This window comes from Arachis duranensis, chromosome 9 (genome assembly GCF_000817695.3).
Source record: "Arachis duranensis cultivar V14167 chromosome 9, aradu.V14167.gnm2.J7QH, whole genome shotgun sequence".
NCBI classification, from domain to species: domain Eukaryota; kingdom Viridiplantae; phylum Streptophyta; class Magnoliopsida; order Fabales; family Fabaceae; genus Arachis; species Arachis duranensis.
Window position 1 is genome coordinate 111,760,656 of NC_029780.3, and position 24,230 is coordinate 111,784,885.

Sequence of the window (24,230 nt, forward strand, 5' to 3'; positions counted from 1 at the left end):
TTTAAGTGAAAAGTGTGGCTTTAGAATGTATGATTTATATTTTGTCACGTAAACATATCTTTAAACTTTGATCTGCACCTTATATTTTACCTTAGTTTGTAGTGTTATTTTTACTTTTAAAATTTTATAAAAAATAAATTTTTCACTCCTTCATATTTTTTCATTCTTGTACAAAAATTACTAAAAATAAGAAAGACTAAAAATAAAAACAAGAATCATTGAACAAACACACTTCTACATTTTTTACTTATTCCAAGGCACTAGGCTGCCAGACAACATTGGTGAGAGTGAGACAGCAGATTTTGTTTCCATTTTACATAAAAGCTAAAGACCAAAACTGGAATAACAACTCAACGCTATAATTTTTTTAGATATTAATAAAATTTTAGTGTAATATTCCGTTATTAAATTTTATTAATATCTAATAAAATATATGCCAACTAAATCTTAAACGAACAAAATGCTTTACTACTTTTATTTAAAAAGATACTCTTAAAATTAAGAGGGAGAATGAATGTTTTAATTTTTTTTAATAATTGAGGGAGTAAAATATGATCAATTTTATTATTAATGGAGGTTAATGATGGAAGAAGAACTTATTTTTGGGAGGATATCTAGTTGCGTGGTGGTTCTTTGAGGTTGCATTTGTTTTTAAGAACAAGACATGACAAGACACTGAGAATATGACAAGACAAGACATTGATGGATAGAGACACAAAATTTTGTGTTCTTGTATTCTCTTTGGTGATAAACTATAACAAATTATGAAAATTTAATTTATTCTCATTTTTTTTCATTCAAAAAATTTGAGATGAAAAATATAACAATAAAAAGTATAATTATGAAAAATTAACAAGAATAATGAAAGAAAAAATAAAAAATAAGTTGTATCCCTTGTTATTGTCTTCGTATCCTTCTTGTCAGGATGGACACAAAATATACTAATTCACTGTCTCTGGACACATTGTCTCTGTCCATGTCTCCTCTGCCAAACATGATTTTGTGTCTCAATGTCCCTGTCTCAGTGTCCTGTCTCTGTAAACAAATGTAACCTGAAAGATTAATTTTCGAGGCTCTTTTCAGTTTCAAACAAAAAAAAAAGATCTGTTATAGGGGATTGTGGATTTTGGGATAGAATGAGTGGATATAGAACTTTCAATGGAGGCAAAAGTTATTTCAATGGGAGTTAAATTTAGTGAACCAGTTACATGATACACTAAGAATGATCAAATTTGATTATGGAAGAGAAGATAAAGTTGTGTGAAAATTTGATAAACAGGGAGTCTTTTCTACTAACTCGTTTGTGCAGGTACTGCAGGCGGAAATAATCTCGGAGGATATAACAAGTTACAGCTTTACTAGGACAATTTGTAAAGGGCTAGTGCCGCTAAGAGTGGAACTGCTTGTTTGGTTTGTACTGACTGGGAAAGTCAATACAAGGGAGAGATTGAGCCGGCTTGGGATGATCAACCAGGAAGATGTTGTATGCGTGTTATGTAACAAAGATGTGGAATATGGACACCATTTATTTTTTGGTTGTGACTTTTCTTGGCAGATTTGGTGTGTTTGGCTATCATTTATTGGTAGGCTATGGTCGTGTCAGGGACGTTGAAAGAGCATTTCTTGTGTTGGACTGAGATATTTGTTAGTAAAAAGGTGCGTAAGAGATGGATGGTGTGTTTCTGTGCAATTATTTGGAACATCTAACTAGAAAGGAATAGAAGGATTTTTTAGCACAAGAAAAAAGGGTGGACGAGATTATCCATTTGTCCTTTACAAACTACAAGGAGTGATTAAGTGTAAATCCTTTTTGCTATTGATGGTAATAACGAAGATGGCAAAAGGATAAGGGTAGAGTTCTTTGAGTTGCCTAGTTCTTTTTATATAGGTTATGTTGATCTTACTTTTTGTCTTCGTATGCTCCACTTGATGTGTTGAGCTAATTTCTTTAAAAAAAGTATAATTTCTCATTATTAATTTTATAAGTAAGACTAAGAATAAATATAAGAGAGAGTAATAAAAAGTTAGAAATCATACTTTACACTCTTAAATTTTTTTAACAATTGAGAGGATTCATTCCCTAAGAAGAGTGCTAGGGAGGCAGCAAATTTTGTAATTTGTAGTCATCAATTAGCCATAATTATTACTTTTAATGGTATAAAATTTCATCCAATTATGTGAAATTACTAACTTTTTTTTATTAGTTAAGTGCTAACAAAATTTTAATAAAAATGTTGACCTTCTAAACTTTCTCTAAAAGTAAATCATAATAATAAAAGTTTAATATTGTGATACTGTCATAATAAAACAATTGATGTGTCCAATTAAATAAAATAAAAATTCACATACAATTATTTTTAATAATTAAAAATAGTTAAATAATTTAAAAAATTTAATTAAATTATTATTTAATAATTTTTTATTATTAATTTTACACAAAAATAACTGCACGATCTTGATGAAATTTTGCATGTGAGCTTCCTGAAAATGCATGAAGACAAGAATAGATCCATCCATGTCTGGGCTTAGAGCCAACAATCCCCTATCAAAGGGAAACAAAGCACCTTGACCAAAATAAATGAAATTATATATATTTATTTATAAATATATTGATTGTTGATTTGAGCAACTAATTTTAGTTTACAAATAGTATTTTTGATATGAATTATTTTTCACATACAAGTTATTTATACATACAAATTATTTATATTGTATTATTTAAAAATTTTTGATGTATATATACTGATAAATTCTGTATAATTTAAAATTTTTCATCTTCTTTCTTGCATTATAAAAGTGAATTTTATTAGGTTAAAGTTAACTTGTATAAACTTGTATGCCAAAAAAATTTATATGTGTTGCAAGTCTCTTTTGATAAAAAAATAAAAAATAAAAATACAGGGTGCAGAGTCACTCACCTACCACAAGGTGGAGCCCACCCACCACCACCTTGGTATTTGGCATCATGTATGGAACCTTACATTTCTTTATATATCCTTCTGATCTGCAACACCCACTAAATCTAAAAGCTAAGATCCATTCTCATTGAGATTCACAAGAAAAAATGGGTAGCCTTGAGGCCGAAAGGACAACTGTTGGATGGGCAGCTAGAGACCCTTCTGGTGTTCTTTCTCCATACACATACCCTCTCAGGTACTTAATAATCTCTTCCATCACTTGTACTAATTAACTAACGAATCTCTCGTGTCATTCAAAATTAAATTGAAATCCATGCATGCAGAGACACGGGCCCCGATGATGTTTACATCAAAGTTCACTACTGTGGACTCTGCCATTCCGATCTCCACCAAATTAAAAACGATCTTGGCATGTCCAATTACCCTATGGTCCCTGGCCACGAAGTCGTAGGGGAGGTTCTCGAGGTTGGCTCCAACGTTACGAGGTTCGAAGTGGGTGAGATCGTGGGAGCGGGACTCCTCGTTGGTTGCTGCAAAACCTGCTCTGCATGCGAATCTGATGTAGAGAATTACTGCAGCAAGAAGATCTGGTCTTACAACGATGTTTACGTTGATGGAAGACCCACTCAGGGTGGCTTCGCTGAAACCATGATCGTTGAGCAAAAGTAAGTAGCTTCTTCATTCAAGTCCTTGTCTTTATGCGAATCCTGAAATACCCATCATTTGATATGATGTTTTGGATGTTCAACGTTCACTGTTTTCTGTTCAGGTTTGTTGTGAAGATACCAGAAGGCATGGAGCCAGAGCAAGTTGCGCCATTGTTGTGTGCAGGTGTGACTGTGTACAGTCCACTGGCGCACTTTGGGTTGAAGAAGAGTGGTCTGAGAGGTGGAATATTGGGGCTTGGTGGAGTTGGACACATGGGTGTGAAGATCGCAAAGGCACTGGGTCACCACATCACTGTTATAAGCTCTTCTGATAAGAAGAAGAAAGAAGCACTTGAGGATCTTGGTGCTGATAGCTACTTGGTTAGCTCTGATTCTTCAAGCATGCAAGAAGCTGCTGATTCACTTGATTACATCATTGACACTGTCCCTGTTGGACACCCTCTTGAACCTTATCTGTCTCTTCTCAAGCTTGATGGCAAGTTGATCTTGATGGGTGTCATCAACACCCCTCTTCAATTCGTTAGCCCTATGGTCATGCTTGGTAAGTAACTACTTCTGAACCAACCACTCTTTTGATTTCATATACTGGTTTTAATGTTAATATTGGTATTGGGGTGTGTGTGTAGGGAGGAAATCAATCACGGGAAGTTTCATTGGGAGCATGAAGGAGACCGAGGAGATGCTGCAATTCTGGAAGGAGAAGGGACTGAGTTCCATGATTGAGATTGTGAACATGGATTATATCAACACAGCAGTGGAAAGACTGGAGAAGAACGATGTGAGATACAGGTTTGTTGTGGATGTTAAAGGAAGCAAGCTTGATCAGTGACATTATTACTATTATACCAACTAAACAAGTTTGATGAAGAAGATTATAAATGGGGTGCTATGCATAAACCCGATTAAGTAGTTTCTTTGTGTTTTGTTAATTCATGATTACTCTGTTTCCTCTGTTTCCTCTGTTCAAAGCTATTTCTGATACCAAACTTGTTATTATTTTGTAATTGGAGTCTTCTTGATGAATGAATGAATATTGAAATGATTTTCATTTTCCATCCGTTTAAAGTAGAAAAGAAAAGATTATGGATTAGGGTAGTGGCTCACCAACTTGAATTGAAAGGCGTGGAAGAGTGTAAGTCGTTGAGTGACACCACCCACCTAATATTTGAAAGTGAAAGTGAAAGTGAGACATTCTCTCTCAGCCACACACGTAAGTTAAGGGGAACATGCTTCGTAGCTTATACTACACTTCATAGCTTCGTATTCTTCGTTTGCATGATTGAAAACGTTTATTGAATCAGCAGGATTGGTAATTAGAGATTTAAAAATTTAACTAAAATTTAATTATCAAATATAATAATGATAATAATAGTATTTTTGTTTAAAATATATATTTTCTAAAAATTATTTTCTTTTTAAAAGTTAATCTTTTAACTATTTTTCAGAAAAAAATCACATTAGTTTATAGATTTTATCAGATTTTAACAACTTTTTTAGTCTAAACCAAAATGATCATATGAATAATTTTCAATTAATTCAGTTGAACCAATTAATTTGATCTAATTCTCAGATCAATAATGATTATTATATTATGACGAGGCTGGTATTTTGTTTCTTCAATAATTGCCCAAGATTTAAATATCTCTATTACACAATATTAAGGTTTAATTTGGGTAACCAACTTAATTAAGTTCTTTTAATAAAATAACTTAAATAATAAATGATTCTGTTAAAAATAACTTAATAAGTTATTTTTTGTTTGGATTTTTAACTCTAAAAGTGTTTATTTTATAGAAATATGATGAAAAGTATAAGTATTATGAGAAAAATCATTTTTTTTTAACTTTTCTATAAGCTTCTAAATAGCTTCTTATAAAGTTGCAATTTGATTTTGAAAATTGCACCAGACATTAATACTACTACTTTTCATAAGTCAAAAGTTAAAAAAAGTTACTTCTAAAGTTTCCAAACGGGCCCTAAATACAAGAGTCACCGCAAAAAATACAATGACTAATAGAAAAAGTATAAGTAGACAATAAAAATATTAAATAATATGAATAGTGAACATATTGGATGTTTAATTTACTAGGTATGCGTATAGTTGTTCTAATATTAAGATTTATGTAAATAATTTAGAGTGTAGTGTGTTTTACTTAAATTGAGTCAATTTTAAGATTCGTTGTTTATGCTGTTCAAAAAAATTATTGATTATTTAACATAATCCAATTAAATAGTATTGTTTTTTAATCAAATGTTTCACCAACTTATAATGTAAAACAAGTGTATGCACTCTTATGATATACGAAAAATATCTATTAAATATTATTATTTTTTAATTAAATATTTTTTTAAGAAGTTATCATTTATATTTTATTTTAAAAAGATATTTTTTTAAAAAAATAATTTTATATAATAAATAAACAAAAAATATTTTTATATACGGGTATATTTGGCCACAAAAAACCATCCGTTTGTAAGATAATATAATGATGCGAGGGAAAAAGATGCCACAGTTGCTCTTTGTAGAATGAACCAATTCCATAATTTTTTTTTGGTGACTAACCAATTCCATAATTTGATTAACAGATGCCATTTTATGAATATTCTTTCTATTATTTCTTCAGCACTTCGAGATTAAACTTATGGATCCACTCTTGCATGACCGTTTTGACTAACTATTTAAATTTTAGTTCTTACTTAAGCCAACTCTGATTTTATCCAACAATCAAGTTAGTTAATATGATTTATTTTCCCCCCATTCATGTAGCTGGTTGTATTTCGGAATCAAAAGGGCGCCTTCAATAAATTGTATCTAAGGCAAGCTTACCCCTTTAGGCTGTAGTCAGTAGTATGTGTCCCAGAAACGACCATTTCTCTCCGTATAGGTGTAGCAACTTCAACTATGAATGACAATATTATATTATATAACGACGTGCATGTATGTCTCACTGGGCATTTGGCATTATTTTTTCCTTTTAACCTTTCTTAATACCATCTAATGATTAAGAGACAGCTTCATTGCATGACTTTATCTCTTGATATAAATTAGTCATTGCATTTCATTTCCTTACGCGACAATTTGTACATATTTTAATTTCACCTACTCCACACAAGAATAGGCAGAGAGTAACCTAAGGAAACATTTAGGCTAAGGAAACATTTAGGCTATGGTTGGTTGGAAGGAAAGAAATAGGGAGGAAAGAAATAGAAAGGAAAGAAAGGAAAAGAAAGAAATTGAGTGGATTTTTATTTTCTTTAGATGTGTTTGGATGAAAGGAAAATAAGAAGGAAAGAAATGGTATAAAAAGACATGTTTACCCTTACATTATAAAATATATTAAAAAAAGTAAAGGGGTAATATTGGAAGTAGAGAGAGAGAATTAGTTTTCTCTTCATTTTCTCTCCATTGTTGGAGGGAAAAAAAATGAGTGGACCCCACTAATATTTTTCCATCCATTTTCCTTCCTCTCCCATTTCTCTCTCCAACCAAACAAGGGAAAATAACTATTTTCCTTCCAATTTCTTTTCCTTCCTTTTCCTTCCTCTCATTTTCATCTCAAACAAACACACCATTAGTTAATAAACTGCAACAACCAACAACAATGAAACAATTTTTGTTTAATATCTTTCAGTTGCGCCCTGCCCTGACCATGTAAATGAATTTTACATGTGTATTCAATTACGTATCACCATATCAATAAAAATAACTATTTTATAGACACGTGAATAATTATCTTAAAAATTAATATAATTGAACGACGGTGTACATTCTCTTTCAACAATCAACACGTGAATGGTCATCTAAAAGAACCAATATAATTGAACGACGGTGTACACTCTTAATGCATCAAAATCAAACGCTTTTTAATTTTTTCTGACCTTCCTCAGCTCTAACCCTAATTACTTGTTAGGACCAAAAGCTCAATAGAAACAAACACTGCACGTACAAAACGCAAATTACAAATGTAATCTAATCAGTGTCCATCTGATAGTGTTACACAATGGAATGATCATAAGAGAACTAACTTTAAAGAGTACTCTGGCATTTAATGATACGATGTTTGATCATGACAGGAATATTTTACACACAATTATCAATCTATCATGTATGAATTTTGATGAAAATAAGAATATATTTAACATAAATGTTCTTTGTTAGATAAAAGATAACAGATTGACAGAAAAAATTCATTACAATGGGTATATTCATTTTAACAAATATCTTTCTATTCAATACTGTAAAAAATACACTGGTTATCTTGAACTACTACAGATCCAACTTCTATTGGGTGATAGGAGGCCTAAATTGAGACATTTCCAAGCTATAGCATTCGTCAAACAAACAATCAAACACTCATCCATGCCATGCCTTCTCATCTTGTAGTCTTAGAATACCCTAATAAGCTCAAGGACACTTGACAGGTCAAAAGTTGAAGCCGGAATGGATCATATTTGTCGGCTGAAGTACACATTCATGAAGTATCTAGAAGGATTGAAGCCACTCAAAATCACTGCAAACCGAAAATTGAGCTTATTGCGAGATTAACACAGCGTGAAAGAACAAAAATGACAGACGTATTTAAATACTTACAAATGGGAGATAGGACAATTACAACACCAATCGGGTAAAGGAAAAAGGTGGTCCTCTCCAAAAAGGGCAGAACTACAGCCATAGACGTCAGTCAATTAGTTCACTATTATTCCCACTAATTCAAATTCAAGCTGAAATTAAATTCCTAAGAAACAAGTTTGCCACAAACATTCTTAACATCCAGTTATTCCGTCACCAGCAATGGAAACTACACTGAAATATATTGTAACATCCATATATAGAAAAAAAAAAGACAGTCCGATGCACAAGCATCCTGTGTTAAAGCAGGGTCTGAGGAAGGGCCGCACTCAAAAGGTGTAATGTACGCAGCTTAACTTGATAATTACATTAGTGACTATATATATACAATCCCGAAAGTAATACTCAGTTATTAAGCCAAGAACCTAAAATAAGAGAGACAGAGAGCAAGCAAGAGAGAGAAGAGTATTATTACCATCGTAACCTAAAAAATTTAGATAATGATAGTATGATGCGCCCACCATGAACAGTAGATTTGACAGCAAAACTGGAATGAAGCCATGAGCCACCAATAGAGGAGACAGAAAATAATGGATCACTGCCAAGGAACCAGTATTAGTGCCCCTCTAATGCGAGAAATATGGCTGCCAACATTATGACAGAATCTTATAACATAAAGAGTAAGAAATTACCATATAGCAATACAAACATTGGGAAGAAAGAGTTACAATGCACATCAAATGCATACATCCTTCCATGAAAGAAAAAATATCTAGTCAGCCACTAGAATATAATAAATAAAATCTGAGACAGGTGACCAATTAAATCCCATGCTTATCAACGATGTCAAGCCTTTAAAGAAGAAGTGCCAAATTAAGTTTCAACAAAGATCAGGACATGCTCTTGAAATTGATGTATGCAACTAAATACTGTTAACATAGCAGGTAAGCAGGAAATAACATCCTGGACCTTACCATTCAACACGCTGTTCCACCACATAGCTATTTGGAGCCTCTTCTCGAAGATAGGCATTAGTTAGGAACCTGTAGATTGCAGATCAGCTTTAATATCAAGATCTTAAAAAAGAAATAGATGTATTATTTACTTTTGGAAGTTTCCTTACCAACAAAAAGTAGCTAGAAATAACCCAGTCAAAAAGAAGTGGAAGAGCAATACTGAGAAGACAACAAAAATTGCATGTGCACTACTATGATCATACCTGAAAATAAATGGCAAAATACAGAAAAGTTAAGATTAGAACAGTGTAGCACTTGCTGAATTCAATAAGGAGGCAAATAATATAAGTCTAGAAACAAGTATTTTCAGATTTGCTAAGTCATACATTTCGAAATATAAAGCAACACACAGGTTCAATGAGCCTGTTTGCTGGTGCTTGTAAAGTTTTTTGAAACAGTTACCCTTTAGCTGCATAGATGAAACACAATGACTTTCATTTGTGATTATATGTTGATTTCGCATCACAATAGTTAAAATGTTTTATTTTTTTTTTCCTTGCAATCTAATGATGATAAGACACCACCAGCATGGTGTAAGAGAAACTTACGCTGCACAATAAGCCAGAGTTGAAATGGCCAAAAGAAGGCTGCAGATCACAACAAAAGCAGGGTCGTCACGTGCCCATTGGTTCTTGGTTTCTGATACCAAATAAGGCAAAAGAAACAAATTAAACACCTTTTATGAAACACAAAGAAATTTGCTCTTCAAAATAGATACTTATGTAAGAAATGGTTTCCATTTTTTTTCTGAAACAACTGTGTAATATATCACCAAATTAAGTTGATGACGAAACATCCTTAACAAACATCATTAAGGCTCAAGTTCAAAGGCATAGTGATATCTTCACTCAAAAGGCACGTTAACTGTAAAATTATTAATTTTTACCCCGTTATTACTGTGAACAAAATTGATCAAATTGCTAAAATGTACTAATAAATCTTAAGAGATACAACTAAAGGGAATGTAACAGAGGGACGAGACTCATATCAGTTGACATTCATAACACCTTCTGTTTGAGCAGCAATGTTGCCAAAGCCAGACCATGTGAGTGAATTTCAGGATTAAGAAACTTCAGCAATACATGATTAGATAAGATGAATAACATATCAGCATCATTTATCACTAAATGCATTTCTAACTTGTTACTTCATGCACAATGCTTTTATCAAGAGTTTACCGAGGATAACATCTATTTGTCATCCCCACACCCCAGATCCTAGAACATGTGAAATATGCATGTAACTAGCATAAGTGTTGCAGATAATAACCCAGTAATACACATGTAAAAAAGAAGCTCAATAAACATTGTTGGACTAATAATTTTCTATAAATATTTACGGCATGATAGAACAAGATAATCATTGAACTAATCATGATCTATAAATATTTACGGCAAGATAGAACAAGAAAATCATCAGAAGAGGACGTACGTTTATGATACTTTGTATGCTGGTAGCTGCATCCATTATCCAGTTCCACATCAAGTGCACCAAAAAAGGCAAACAGAAAAACAGGTAATTCAGAATTCCAAGCACATATACAACCCAGAACATCGGAATAAGTCTGTGTGTAGACCATACAATGGTGCAATTTGTCAAATAAAAGAGGGATCATACTGTTGTTGGAGCAGATCATGATAACAAAATGTATTTTTAGCTATTTTAGAAGTGGAAAATTCTATATTTACTTAATACTTACACAACTTTTGGTGACGTACATAGATGAAGCATTTGCCAAAACGTATATTCGATATCCATTTGTTGCCACTACAATGCATAATCAAATCACAGAGAGAAAATAAAGAGTTAACAAAGTAGAAATTAGAACTAAAACATATATCAAGATATATAAATTTCCAGTGCGTTGTTTGGATTTCCTTATTAGAATCATAACACAGAATCCACAACAACGAAAGGCATACACACCTGCTTCATCGGACACAGATGAGCAGTGAATTATGACTATTCAATTCAGAAATTCAGAATCAAACCTACTTAATCGAACTATTATAGAAGTCACAAAAAAGCACGAGTATTAGAGCTGAACCTATTCGGTTTCCCATGGCAACAGTTGTTGGGGAAAACGTTGTATGGCATTAACAATGGTAGAATGAAATGTGAATTGGATCTTAGATATGAAAATTGGGAAGGAAGTAAGAGAGATGAGAGAAAGAACCTTGATGATTCTACGGAGGTAGGGAAGGAGCATGGGATTAGGTCGAGAAGAAGAAGAGGAGGACGAAGCGCGTCCTTTCGAAGATGATGTGGGCAACATCCTTCTTTGCCTTCTTCACTGTTCACAGCTCCTCTTCTTCTTCTTCTTCTTCTTTTCTTGTATTTTGCTAAGTCAGCTCAGAACAGAAGTCGATCCAGGATTCTTTCTTCCCTGCGAAATTCGAATGGCGAATGCCAGCACTCTGATCTATGAATGAATCTCTCTCTCTCTTCTCTCCGGTCGCTCAAACTCAGATGCGAGATGGGCAGGGAGCATATAGTAAAATCAAACTTAGTTACATGAACTTGGGCCCTCTACCGGATTCCACAGCACAAAGAAACATAGGCCCAAAATTACTTTTTTCCTTTTATGAAAACGAGCCAAGGGTTTTAGGAAAAAAAAAATAGCGAAGTACTGTAGGTGAATGATTCGGTGTTCCTCACTTGTTTTTTCACCAATTGTGGTGAAAACTTAAATCAACGGTTAGATCATTATTAAATTTGATCCAACGGTGGGTTATATTTTGTCAATTATAATCAATTTTTTTTTTGCAATTAATGGTATATGAACTACGGCCCAATAGAATTTGTTATTTCCATAAAAAATTTTGCTGAATCCTAAATTTCACCCACACACAAAATTGAATTTCATAATTTCCAACTAGTTAAACACACAATTGTCTCCTTCATCAACATCAACATCATTATCTTCTTCTTCACTCTAATATTAATTCTGTTGATGTTCAACTATACATCTCCTAAGTTTCATATTTTACACCCTTACAAGCTTTTTTCTTTATCAAATTTACGGTGTATATCTTATCTCTCAATCTCTGCGAGGAAGTAATCTGAATCCCAATGTCTAATGAGGTAGGTTTTTCATCAATCTGAAACCCTAAGTCACACTCTTAGGATTAATTTTGATAGATTTCTTGCATCATGCCATCAAATACCTAGCCTAAATTAATTTGTTCATGTAGGATTATGTAGATGACACCAATAATGTTGACGGGTTTCACGGGAATTTGGAGAATCCCTTGAGAAACAGTGATGAGCTCCTGGACGACGATATCTTCATGGATGCTAACTTGGCAAATGCAGAAGTTGGTGCTTCTGAATCCAATGAAGGTACCCATTTTGATCAATTGGATGAATCTTATAAGATTGACGGGTGGGAGGACATAGGAAAGACTGAGTTCTTGAATATTGTAGATGTTGATATAAAAAGATATCATTTCAGTGATCTAGGAGTGGCTTTTGATTTCTACAATGCATTTGCCAAGTCAAAGGGATTTAGTGGTCGAAAAAGTAAGACGCGAAAGCACAATGGGATAATCTGAAACCCTAAGTCACACTCTTAGGATTAATTTTGATAGATTTCTTGCATCATGCCATCAAATACCTAGCCTAAAATTAGGTTATTTCTAACATTATTTATTTATTTAATTAGATTATTATTTATCAACTGCAAGCAATGTTAAATTATTAACGACTTTAGATAAGGAGAAAACTGTCGAAACTGTATTCTTGTTGGGTGCATAGCATCGGTGGAAGACAGTCACCTATATGGGGACGATAGTGGCGACGAGTATTGTTGACTCATTGATTGTTCTAGAAATGCTCTCTTTTGCACTACCCGTTCCCATTATCTGAATGTCCCCTGTTCGATTTTGGCACAAAATTTTTTAATTTTGTAGTTTTTGTTGTGGTGGACGAGAAGATAGTTTTGCTACATTGCAGTGGTGGACCAAATCTAGCAAACTCCTCTATCTCCATGACTTAGCAGTAGACCAAAAAAAACTTCACCTCTATGAGATAACACTAACCCTGTTCTTTGTATTTTTCATTTTGTCACTTCATGTTTAACTTATGATTTTTATTGATTATTCTATTTGTAATTGTGACTTCAACTGAAACTGGTTTTGATTTTAAAGTAACTACTGCAACTTAACTTTCTGCAATAATGTGTTGAAAAGGATAAAGATTGTGTGTTGCTTATTATGCTGCAAATTGGAAATTAGTTCCACTTTATCGGAAAACCTAACTAAGAATACATTATGCATTCATATATATCTTCAATTGTTTTTGAACTTATACAATCTTGAGGAGGGGTTGGCTTCAAATCTCCTTGTGTATATAATTATCAGCTTCGCTAAAGTACTTTACATTAATTAATGCATTCTTCTTTGAAGGTAAATGATTCTGAGTTTAGTGAATTGATGAAGTAAATTTCGCTCATAATACTTAACATTCATTGTGTTAAAGACAAATTGAAGGGTTTTGGTAAAATTCTTTTGAATTGCATAATATGTAAAGCTTAAATGAGCTTCCTTTTAATATAAATAAATCAATTTAAATAAATATTATATTTTTCTTAATGCTATAATATAGATTATCAATACTGAAGTTATATAAGATCTGATTTGAAACTGTTACATTGTTCTTTGTGACTTAGATTTATGTTTCTAAAATCTTTTTCTTTATCTTCTTTCCCAGGTTGCACAGTTTGAAATTTTGGATCACTAATGTAGATATCCATTTTTTCTACTAGTTATGAGTCTCAAAATAAAGGACCATTAATTAGAGCTTGATTAGTTATGTTATGCTATTTAATTTAATTTCATAATTCTGTGTAACTGACATTGTTATGCAGCCAATTAAGACTCAATAATTAGTATCTTTCACTTTATGTCCAACTTAAAGACCACAATTTCATGTTGCTAATACTCTTGGATTGTGATGTAATGTCATGTTATGTACTATTGTGCATAAATTAATACTTAATGCTTTTATAATTATATGATTGTGTCACTGAGTAACATAAATAGTTGACAATCAATACATGTTTAGTTTTGTAAAAGTATGTTCATGAACTCTAAAAATAAATAGTGTCATGATTTCACATACAAGTCTTTTAGTCAGTAAATAGATATAAATTTGGAGAAATGTCATATAATAAAACTACAAAATTAAAAGCATGCATTTAATAACATTTTTATGAAAGAATTTCTAAGAATAATGAATGTTGACCAACCAATATTTTGACTGCCATAAAATAAAAGAAAAAGATAAATAAGTGATTCATCCATAATATAGATAATAATTAAAGTTAAGGCCTTTGTAAGTACACCCATAATATCCAAACTGGCACAAATAAAATAAAATTAGATGATAATTAAAGCTTGAAAATAAATCTAGTTTATAATTAAAGCAAACTACATAATACGGGCTACGTATGCCACAAAGAAAATGCTTAGGTATTGGTCCTTCATGCTCCCACCTGGTGCTTCTCCCACTCAATTGCATCTTTAAGAATCTCATTCTTCAACTGATTGAAGGGACTAGTAACCAAGTCCACCGCTAACTTAGCACGAAGCAAGTTGTGTTCCAACTGTTTCATGAAATTTATATTTTGTTAGAGTTTGGTTATCTATTAGTATATATATTTGATTGGATAAATGATAGGATAATTTCTAACATTCTTAATGTCCTCCCCATTGCAATCCAATGAATAATGTTTTTCTTTACACGAGAAACTCAATTATCTTTTTAAATAAAATAATAAAAGAAATTTCCTTGATTAATATAGTGATAAGAATTAGTAATCAAAGCCAAGTAGCTCACCATGCCTGGGAAATCATAATCAAACTGATTTTTCATGTTGATCCATGAAATAACCCAGCTAGCAGAATTGGTACTGCAATAACAACAAACAATTACTATACAATGTTATTTAATTATACTATCAGCTAAATATTTTTTGGTGGCTTAACAATTACCCGCTGCGACAATTTGGTATGCCCTTTCTATCAATAATTGGCCAATCCGGTAAGCCATGGGATAGAAATTTCTCATCCGTGTCAAAGCATTCAGTTGTTATTTTGAACAACATTTTGGCCTACAAATTACCAAGAATTTTTGAGTGGTTAAATTATTTGATAGCAAACACCGAATTTGTAATTTTTGATCTTATGAAAAGAAGCCTTACAACATCGCGCATCCGAGCCTTTCTATCTCTAACCAAGTACGGTTGTGGATTAGAGTCAAGGTAATATAAAGCCTCTTGGGGCATTCCAATTACCATCGCAAACCAATTGGCACCGAGATCCTCAATTGGCACATATATCTTGAAATTTGGATTAATTAGATAGCATATAGAATATTCACATATCATAATTACTCTTAGGATCCCGCTAGGGAGACAATGGACTATTTGTACAATGTGTACAATGGCTATTGAGTTATGAAATGAACATCCCCTATACTATTTAGAATAACCATCCGAGTACAAGGGATAATAAATATCTTTTCGAAAAATTAGTTTAATTTTTGGGTTCACCAAGGATCGAACTCTTGACCTTTCGGATCTAACGCTTTAATACCATATCATGATACCACTCATCCCAAAAGCTTCAGCTGATGGAAAAATGTAACACTAATGATTATATCTCTAATACTCCATAAACCTCCATTGTACACATTGTATAAATATTTCATTGGCTCCTCATACTTTCCCTTACTCTTAATACAGAGGGCCTTTAAACTTAAAGGTAACAATAAACAATACTGTATCCAAATTAAAGATTTTGTAGAATTTAAAGGAGAGGGTCATCTTACATATTACAGTTGTGTTGATGCTTTGATCCAAGTGTCCATATACTCCATCTGCATGAGTGCTTGACTCTTTTTCTCATGCACATCCTCCTATCAATCAAAATTCATGTTAAATAAATTATTGGAGTATAGTTGATAAACTCTATTAAAATATGCTATGTTATGATCACAATATTCATAATATTTCATGCAATTGGACTAACTAACCGCAAAAGTGGGAGGAAGACACCAAATGTAGGGGTCAGGGCAAGCAAATTGAGCGAATGTCACATTTTTGCATAGCATTTGCACGACCAATTCGTCTATATCATTTTCAGGAAGAAGGCTATGCATGATTTTTCTTGTAGCTTTCATTTCGCCCATCTTCACCAGATACTCCCTTTGTAGAGTCAACAAGAACACATGGATTAATCAATAATTATAATTTGACTATGTGGTTATTGTCTTTTTTTATGATATTGCAAACACATAAAGTTTAGATTTTTACTCTTGATACACTCCGCTGTTGAAGATGTATGCAAATATCCTGGCTTGCACATCATTGAAGTCCATTGCAGGTGTTACCTTGAACTTGTTTCTCCCGCTCTGCACAAAAAATATATTTAATACAAGTTATGGAGACAAAGTAATGCAACTATATTATTGACTGTGATTGAGTTTAGCACAAAATTAAACAAGGTACCTTTGTGGTAGCATTGGTCCGACGAGAGCCTTGGCCTACACAATGCCTCTTCAATGTCTAAACTTACTATTAATTAAGCTAATGACACCTTAGTCTATACACTTCCACATAAGCTTTTTTAGGTCATTTAAATTCTTTAATTTCACTACCACACACAGTTATTAGAATAAATTTCCAAGAAAAGGCATGATTTTTAATCAAAAATTCATATCATCACCACCCAAAGCTTATATGTCAAGGACAAACCAGACCACATATATGTCCACAACTTTGCCAATACAGCCTGGGCGACTGGTATACAGGTACAACCTCAACAAACACACTTTAAAAAGAGAGAGCATGCAGTACTATTTGCTAAGACTCACAAAAGAGAGAAAATTATGTCACACTCATTGGCAGTGGTAGGACATTAGTGTCTACATATGTGCTTTTCTAATTTGGCGAATTTGTGTAGCCATGTGTAAGCAAATAAGGTGGCTGAAGTCAAAAAGACACATACACTCCTCAGTAGTAAATCACCCCCACAAAAGAATGCGTACGCAATAGAATGCAAGGATCATCGATTCAGCCATTTTCAATATGGAGGGGAATAACACATTGATGGATATTCTGCTGTCTGAGATACGACTACTCCGGGAAAAGGTTGACGACATTGAAAAAAAATTGATACACAGATAAACGCCCTGGCTCATGTCGAGTCTATCCTTCTTGCCAACGGTGACTCAAGTAGTGGGATCAAAGGAGGGCGGAGGAAGAAACAGAGAATGAGGTCACCTCATTCAGGTGTGTTCAGTGAAGGTGTAACTGAGAGGGTCCAACAACAACTAAAATCAGCATCTACTACCAAACTCAATGCACAGGAAAAAAATTTTAAGCTCAAGGATAAAGAAACGGACCTGATTACCTTGCTTACTGATGTCGATGAGGACCCAAAGGAAGTTTTTGAAGTCAATACAGTTGATATGCCACCTCCAAAATCCATTAACAGGGTGGTAACTCCAAGGAGTCACGTGATTACAACCATGTCTCAGCCACCGCATAGGATTAAGCCAACCCAGAAAGCTCCCACTGGCAACAATTCTAAGGGAAATTTAGTGGCAATAGGTAGCACGGCAAGATTTCGAACACCGGTAACACTTTGCATCTCATGAATTTTCTGATTTGTAATATCATTTTTTATCTTGTGATATGGTTCCATTACTAATGTTGATGGATGGGGAAAACGTAGCATATGCTGTCAAATGAAAATGCCTCAAGCACTGTCCCACCAAAGAATAACCATCGCAGCACCCTCGTTGAAACACTAAGTACGCAACTGCATCTCCAAGCTGCTGCACCAAGAGGGAAAATCCTATCAGGAAAAAAAGTCAATCACGATGTTGCATCGTTAGTGGAGTTATCATTCACTTTCAAACCAGTCCCTGAGATGAATTTAAGAAAAGAACATGAGAAAATCGGAGCATATATCTTTTGTTCATCACTTGATGGGGAGTAAGTTGTTGCTTTTTAAGTGTCTCCATGAGAAACCTTACATGAAGATGACATTGAACTAAAATTTGTTTATCCAATTCACTGAACTCTATTGCAGAGAGGAGATCATTAAGCATGGGGACTGCAGAATCTCTAGAGCGCAGCTAACATGCATGTGCCCGGGGCATGAGATTTCAGAAGAGGTTTGCATTTAAGAATTAAAATTCCATAAAATTAACAACACTAACTCATTAATTCTTCGGTGATTTACATATCGAAACAATAATATAAATTACCTTAAAATTGCAGGTGTTTACACTGATGGCTATTAGAACAACACATGAACAGAGTAACAAAAGGATACTGTGGAGCTTACCACCATTGTTTGCGGTAATCTCAATTATTAAGTATAACAATTCTAAATATGTGTAACAATGTAGCATATAGTAAGTCTAATATGAGTGTTATGTCTAGAAACTTGTACAATTGTGTGAATGATTAACTGGATTTAATACAATTTGAATTGACTAGTCTCATATTTTGTGTGTTATGCTATACATTATTTATCAAATTCCAGGAGGACATCTTTAGAGATAAAACACTGGATGACTTGCTCAGAGACTATGGAAAAGATTTTATGCAACCCAACAAGAATATTAAGTGGGTATGTCCACTGACCTTAACTAATTTAAGTATTTAAAATTAGAGGACAAAACTAATTTAGGTATATATATCATTTGTTGTGTACATGATATTTAAATCAAAGAAATTTTCAAATTTTAGGTATATATACCAATTAAGGAGAAGGTTGGTCATTGGTATCTTATAGTCTTTAGCATCATAGACAAGGTAACCTATTATTTCGATGTGTTATCACCAAAACATGGCGAGGAACAAAGGTTCCAAGACATGAAAGTAATAGTAAGTATTTCAATATAGCAAGTAACATGATATGCTAAAACAAGGTCCATTGTGTCTCATAAAGCCATGGTTACAGGGACAAGTGCTTGTTCAAATAATATTATCAGAGGATTATGTCAAACATGGAATGCCAGGTAAGAACCATTTTGAAAAATGGGATATACTCAGAGGATATGGATTACCGCAACTGGAATCAAGGTAGACCATTTATTAGTATGTTTTCGCTTCTCTTGTCAATGCACATCCTTCCATTGAGGTTTTAATCAAACTTTAACAATCTGACACAGTGAAAATTCTGCTTGTTGGGTTATGCAATGGCTGAATATGGAATCTCACTTCACCCCATCTGTCCTTGGAGTGGTAAGGGTACACACCTTGAGTTGTCTTAGCTCTACTTATAATCATCGTATTATTAAAGTGCCAATTTGGTGAACATGTAGCTCAAGGATGAGAAGGTCCGCATGAGTAGCACCTTGAAGCTTGTATTATCTGAGAGCAACGAAAGGAAGCGAGACGTTCAAATAAGCACAGATCGATGGTGGAATGCAGTTGTGGCAAAAAATTAACTAGATATTTAAATTTGAGTGCAAAAATATTTCTATCATATGGTTATTAACTTAGGTATTTGAATTTAAGTTCCAAAATGTTTATTTTGCTTATGGATAAGATAATTATCCATGCTTATGATTTAAACTATTTTAATCATATTTAAATTATTTTTTACTCATTTTTCACATTGAATTAAACCGATGCACATAGCAATCTTGTTGCAAGGTGCAAAAAATATTAAAATTTAACTAATAACTAAAAATCTTCTCATCATTAAAGAACAATGAAATGAGAGCACATAGTTTAAAGCACTATGTTATTAACATAAAAAGAAACCTGTCATAGAAATAGTCACAGAGATGATGATAGAGGATAACAAAGGACTATTTTACATTATTCTCTTCTATTTTTAGAGACTTCAATGTGTGATAAAATAATTAACTCATCTCAATTTCTCAAAAATTGAGATGAATTAAAAAAATTGAGTGACTATTTTTTACTAACAGGATTCATTTTTGTAAGTCTCTTGTGTCTCATACTAGTGAAAAAGTAGCACTTTAAAATAGAAATATAATCATAAAACAGCAGACAACTTAGAATAATGAATTTAAAAGAGTCCATTGTTGTCTTTGTATGATCTATCACTAACTAACTTGCATAGCATAACTAATGAATGAATTGAAGTTAAAAGGATTGAGTTTTGCCATTGTATGATCTACCACCAACTAACTTACATAATATTACTAGTGCATGAATTTGAATATCCTTGTTATTATATGAAGAGTAATATAAGATCCAAGCATTCAGACTTATGAAACACTAATACCCAAAACAAAAGACAAGATGAAAAAACCCCTCAAATTTTAACATAAACACCATATTTATTCCCAACTTTCATCTTTCATCTTTCATCAATGTAGCTTAAAATTGGTAATCAGTAACTACAAAAACTCAATTAGACATAATTAAAAGTTAGAACTTAAACCCAACATACACCAAATTAGACAGGATTAGTTTCCCACATTTGTGATGTATTTAAATAGAAGATATCCATATTTCAAAAAGACAAAAAAAAACTAAAGGTTAAATCAAAGGTAATTTGAGCTGGGACAAGTAAATAATACGTAATACACATTACAAATTAAATGAAACAAAAATAATATAGGCCTAATTAATTTCATTGGCTCCATCGTCCTCATTTCCAAATTCATAATTAGAGTCATCTATCTCCATATCCTGAAATAACACAAAATTTATGAGCAACACATGAAAAATTCTAAAGTAGTCAGTAAATAAAATATCAAAGTTGAGAAATGTCTCACTTGATCTCTGCTAGATTTAGAACTAGAATTTACCGCACATTCACCTTCATCTTCCTCATAAATGAAGTCTTCTTCCTCATCCCACATAGCCTCATATGCATCATCATCTGTAAGTAGACTATGCCGTTCATGTGAACCCCTATCATACTTACTCCGATCTGGACATGTAGTTTTGTTATGTCCGAGCTCCCGACATATACTACACCGTTGTCCGGCACGATCCTTAGCTCTTCTACGAATTGGGGGGTCACGAGGATCTGTATGAGTGGCAGGAATTGCACTACTAGAAGCAACTGCACTAGCAATATCATCGGCTTTCATTTTATCCACTGTGTTTATCGCCCAATCCCTCATGCTCCTGAACCTATCATCTTTACCTGCTGATAGTGTAGCCACCAATCTAAACCAGTCCATCAAACACCAGTATTGGGTAGACTTTAAGCAATCCCAAGTGAACCCCCTTGTATCTTGTATTTGTTGTTTCACATTTTTGGTCCACCTATCTAGAACTAAACATTTTGGCAATTCACAAATGTCAAGTGTAACTAAAACAGATAGAATGTGTTCGCAAGGAATGCCAAATGACTCCATCCTCATACAGGAGCAAGTAAACTCCATTGGTAAATCACAGAAAGATACTTGCCATGTATCGTTAGGACTACCATACTTAACCACAATGTATAACATATAAGAACCAACATCAATGCAATCTAACACTTTCATTGAACCAGACCTTATAATAATAGGGCGAAATAGAAAAAATACCTCTCTTGTATATAAATTAGCTGCAGACTTCTCCAATGACAATAAATGAGTTTGCATCACAGGTACTCCATGTGCACATTCAAAGTCTGCTAGACTATCTTTGAAACGAATGTAGGCAACACATCTATCAAAGTGCTCTACAAAATCTCTTAAATTATACCTGGACTTGACATACTTTGCAATAACTGAGTGCAACCCCTCACATCGAGAAGTGGTCCTAAACCCAGCAAAGAACTTCCCACGGATATGTGCTGTTGCCCAACTATGACGGTTATCATACATATCAATTATCCATTGCTTGTCTTGCACATCAAACTCTTCAACCATCCGATCCCACTTACTACGGAATACACCAACCTCGTAATCACCCAGCATGCACTTCTTAAACTGCGATGTGAACCTAGGATTACCTACATTACTTGTGGCATTGCGAATAAGGTGCCAAGCACATAGGCGATGATGTGCATTAGGAAAAATTTTTTCGATTGCATTTTTCATTGAAAGGGCACCATCTGTGATAACTAAAATTGGGGCCTTCCCCTTCATTGCTTCCAGTAAACTTTTTAACAACCAAATATATGTTTGCTCTGACTCATCACACACAAGAGCGGCCGCAAAGACAACTGTGCGATTATGGTTATTAACACCCGAAAAAACGACAAGCGGACAATGATATTTGTTCTTCTTGTAAGTAGCGTCAAAAGCCAATACATCACCAAACAATTGATAATCCATTTGGCTTATTCCATCACACCAAAATAAATTCTTTATCGAGTGAAACCTATCAACCTCATATCTTATAACCATGACAGGATCAATGGACTTCATCTTCCTCAAAAATTGAAGAGCTGCACTAGCATCACCCTTCAACCGTCGACATTGCTGTGCGACTTGATTGTACAAGTCCCTGGGCAAAAAGGGAACATTGTGGTGACCACCAGATTGGCTTGAGAGTGTTGCAAAAATATGTGCAGTGCCTAATCCACCCTTCCTCATTATATTTATTTGCTCAATATCTGCAGCAGGTATTTTTCTGTGACCAGGAAGCATTGCAGTAAAAATTGGAGGAAGAAGGTCATGATTATGCAAATCAGAAAATTTTGAAACAATCCAGCGACCACTAACAACGTCAAATGACACCTGAACCTTTGCCTTACAGCCACATCTAGTTTCAGCTCTAGGCTCTTGTTTTCTGGTATGCATATTATCTGCCTTTTTTCGTCGGAAGCCCTCGCGACAACAAACAAAATTCTGTCGATTGATTATCCCATTGTGCTTTCGCGTCTTACTTTTTCGACCACTAAATCCCTTTGACTTGGCAAATGCATTGTAGAAATCAAAAGCCACTCCTAGATCACTGAAATGATATCTTTTTATATCAACATCTACAATATTCAAGAACTCAGTCTTTCCTATGTCCTCCCACCCGTCAATCTTATAAGATTCATCCAATTGATCAAAATGGGTACCTTCATTGGATTCAGAAGCACCAACTTCTGCATTTGCCAAGTTAGCATCCATGAAGATATCGTCGTCCAGGAGCTCATCACTGTTTCTCAAGGGATTCTCCAAATTCCCGTGAAACCCGTCAACATTATTGGTGTCATCTACATAATCCTACATGAACAAATTAATTTAGGCTAGGTATTTGATGGCATGATGCAAGAAATCTATCAAAATTAATCCTAAGAGTGTGACTTAGGTTTCAGATTGATGAAAAACCTACCACATTAGACATTGGGATTCAGATTACTTCCTCGCAGAGATTGAGAGATAAGATATACGCCATAAATTTGATAAAGAAAAAAGCTTGTAAGGGTGTAAAATATGAAACTTAGGAGATGTATAGTTGAACATCAACAGAATTAATATTAGAGTGAAGAAGAAGATAATGATGTTGATGTTGACGAAGGAGACAATTGTGTGTTTAACTAGTTGGAAATTATGAAATTCAATTTTGTGTGTGGGTGAAATTTAGGATTCAGCAAAATTTTTTATGGAAATAACAAATTCTATTGGGCCGTAGTTCATATACCACTAATTGCAAAAAAAAATTGATTATAATTGACAAAATATAACCCACCGTTGGATCAAATTTAATAATGATCTAACCGTTGATTTAAGTTTTCACCACAATTGGTGAAAAAATAAGTGAGGACCACCGAATCATTCACCAAGTACTGTAATGTATTCAAAATTACGCATCCAAATTTTTTATTTAACCAAATCTAACGAGTTGAAATAATACGTTTTTTTTTTGTCAATAAACCTTAACTCAAGTGGCACAAGTATTCTTTCCTATTAAGAGGTCTCAGGTTCGAGTCTCATTATGTGTAAACTTGACCAAAAAAAGGATATCATGTGTGTGTGAATGTGTAATCTAGGATTGGGGATTGTCCAATTCATCGACAAAAAAAAATACGTTTTAGATTCACATACCAAATTTATTTTAGCTAACACAAATAAATAATTACATATACAATTTACGTGGTCTTTATTTTTTATCTTTTTCTTTCTTCTA

At 33.5% G+C, this 24,230-nt stretch overlaps 3 protein-coding genes across 4 annotated transcripts; 1 reads left to right on the plus strand and 2 right to left on the minus strand.

Moving 5' to 3' along the window:
- The first annotated feature begins 2,920 nt into the window (after positions 1-2,920).
- LOC107467418 (probable cinnamyl alcohol dehydrogenase) lies at positions 2,921-4,639 on the plus strand. The gene is made up of 4 exons (XM_016086511.2): positions 2,921-3,153; positions 3,242-3,583; positions 3,688-4,127; positions 4,213-4,639. Exons 1-4 carry the CDS (start codon positions 3,065-3,067, stop codon positions 4,413-4,415), a joined length of 1,074 nt encoding a protein of 357 aa, XP_015941997.1. The 5' UTR covers positions 2,921-3,064; the 3' UTR covers positions 4,416-4,639.
- Positions 4,640-7,717: 3,078 nt separating this feature from the next.
- On the minus strand, positions 7,718-11,653 carry LOC107467523 (uncharacterized). Of its 2 annotated transcripts, XM_016086644.3 has the most exons (10): positions 11,349-11,652; positions 10,872-10,939; positions 10,604-10,629; positions 9,721-9,811; positions 9,280-9,375; positions 9,131-9,199; positions 8,849-8,907; positions 8,632-8,754; positions 8,178-8,249; positions 7,718-8,097 (listed from the first exon to the last, which is right to left on the minus strand). In XM_016086644.3, exons 1-10 carry the CDS (start codon positions 11,445-11,447, stop codon positions 8,033-8,035), a joined length of 768 nt encoding a protein of 255 aa, XP_015942130.1. In that variant the 5' UTR covers positions 11,448-11,652; the 3' UTR covers positions 7,718-8,032. The 2 variants fall into 2 exon arrangements, with proteins under 2 accessions (XP_015942130.1, XP_020986974.1); XM_021131315.2 differs by lacking the exon at positions 8,849-8,907 and having other exon boundaries at positions 11,349-11,653.
- Positions 11,654-20,789: 9,136 nt separating this feature from the next.
- LOC107467187 (protein FAR1-RELATED SEQUENCE 5-like) lies at positions 20,790-23,447 on the minus strand. Its single transcript, XM_016086227.1, has 3 exons — positions 23,436-23,447; positions 20,945-23,326; positions 20,790-20,858 (listed from the first exon to the last, which is right to left on the minus strand). Exons 1-3 carry the CDS (start codon positions 23,445-23,447, stop codon positions 20,790-20,792), a joined length of 2,463 nt encoding a protein of 820 aa, XP_015941713.1.
- Between the last annotated feature and the right edge of the window lie 783 nt (positions 23,448-24,230).

What these genes read in the sequence shown, in the direction of transcription:
- LOC107467418 (XM_016086511.2), top strand. Translation starts at nt 3,065, where the DNA reads ATGGGTAGCCTTGAGGCCGAAAGGACAACTGTTGGATGGGCAGCTAGA. An exon ending in CCATACACATACCCTCTCAG is followed by an intron (nt 3,154 to 3,241) that starts GTACTTAATAAT and finishes CCATGCATGCAG; the next exon opens with AGACACGGGCCCCGATGATG. An exon ending in ACCATGATCGTTGAGCAAAA is followed by an intron (nt 3,584 to 3,687) that starts GTAAGTAGCTTC and finishes TTTTCTGTTCAG; the next exon opens with GTTTGTTGTGAAGATACCAG.
- LOC107467523 (XM_016086644.3), bottom strand. Translation starts at nt 11,447, where the DNA reads ATGTTGCCCACATCATCTTCGAAAGGACGCGCTTCGTCCTCCTCTTCT. An exon ending in TGTACGTCACCAAAAGTTGT is followed by an intron (nt 10,630 to 10,871) that starts GTAAGTATTAAG and finishes TAATGGATGCAG; the next exon opens with CTACCAGCATACAAAGTATC. An exon ending in TTTCTAGCTACTTTTTGTTG is followed by an intron (nt 9,200 to 9,279) that starts GTAAGGAAACTT and finishes TGCAATCTACAG; the next exon opens with GTTCCTAACTAATGCCTATC.
- LOC107467187 (XM_016086227.1), bottom strand. An exon ending in CTAAATCTAGCAGAGATCAA is followed by an intron (nt 20,859 to 20,944) that starts GTGAGACATTTC and finishes GTGTTATTTCAG; the next exon opens with GATATGGAGATAGATGACTC.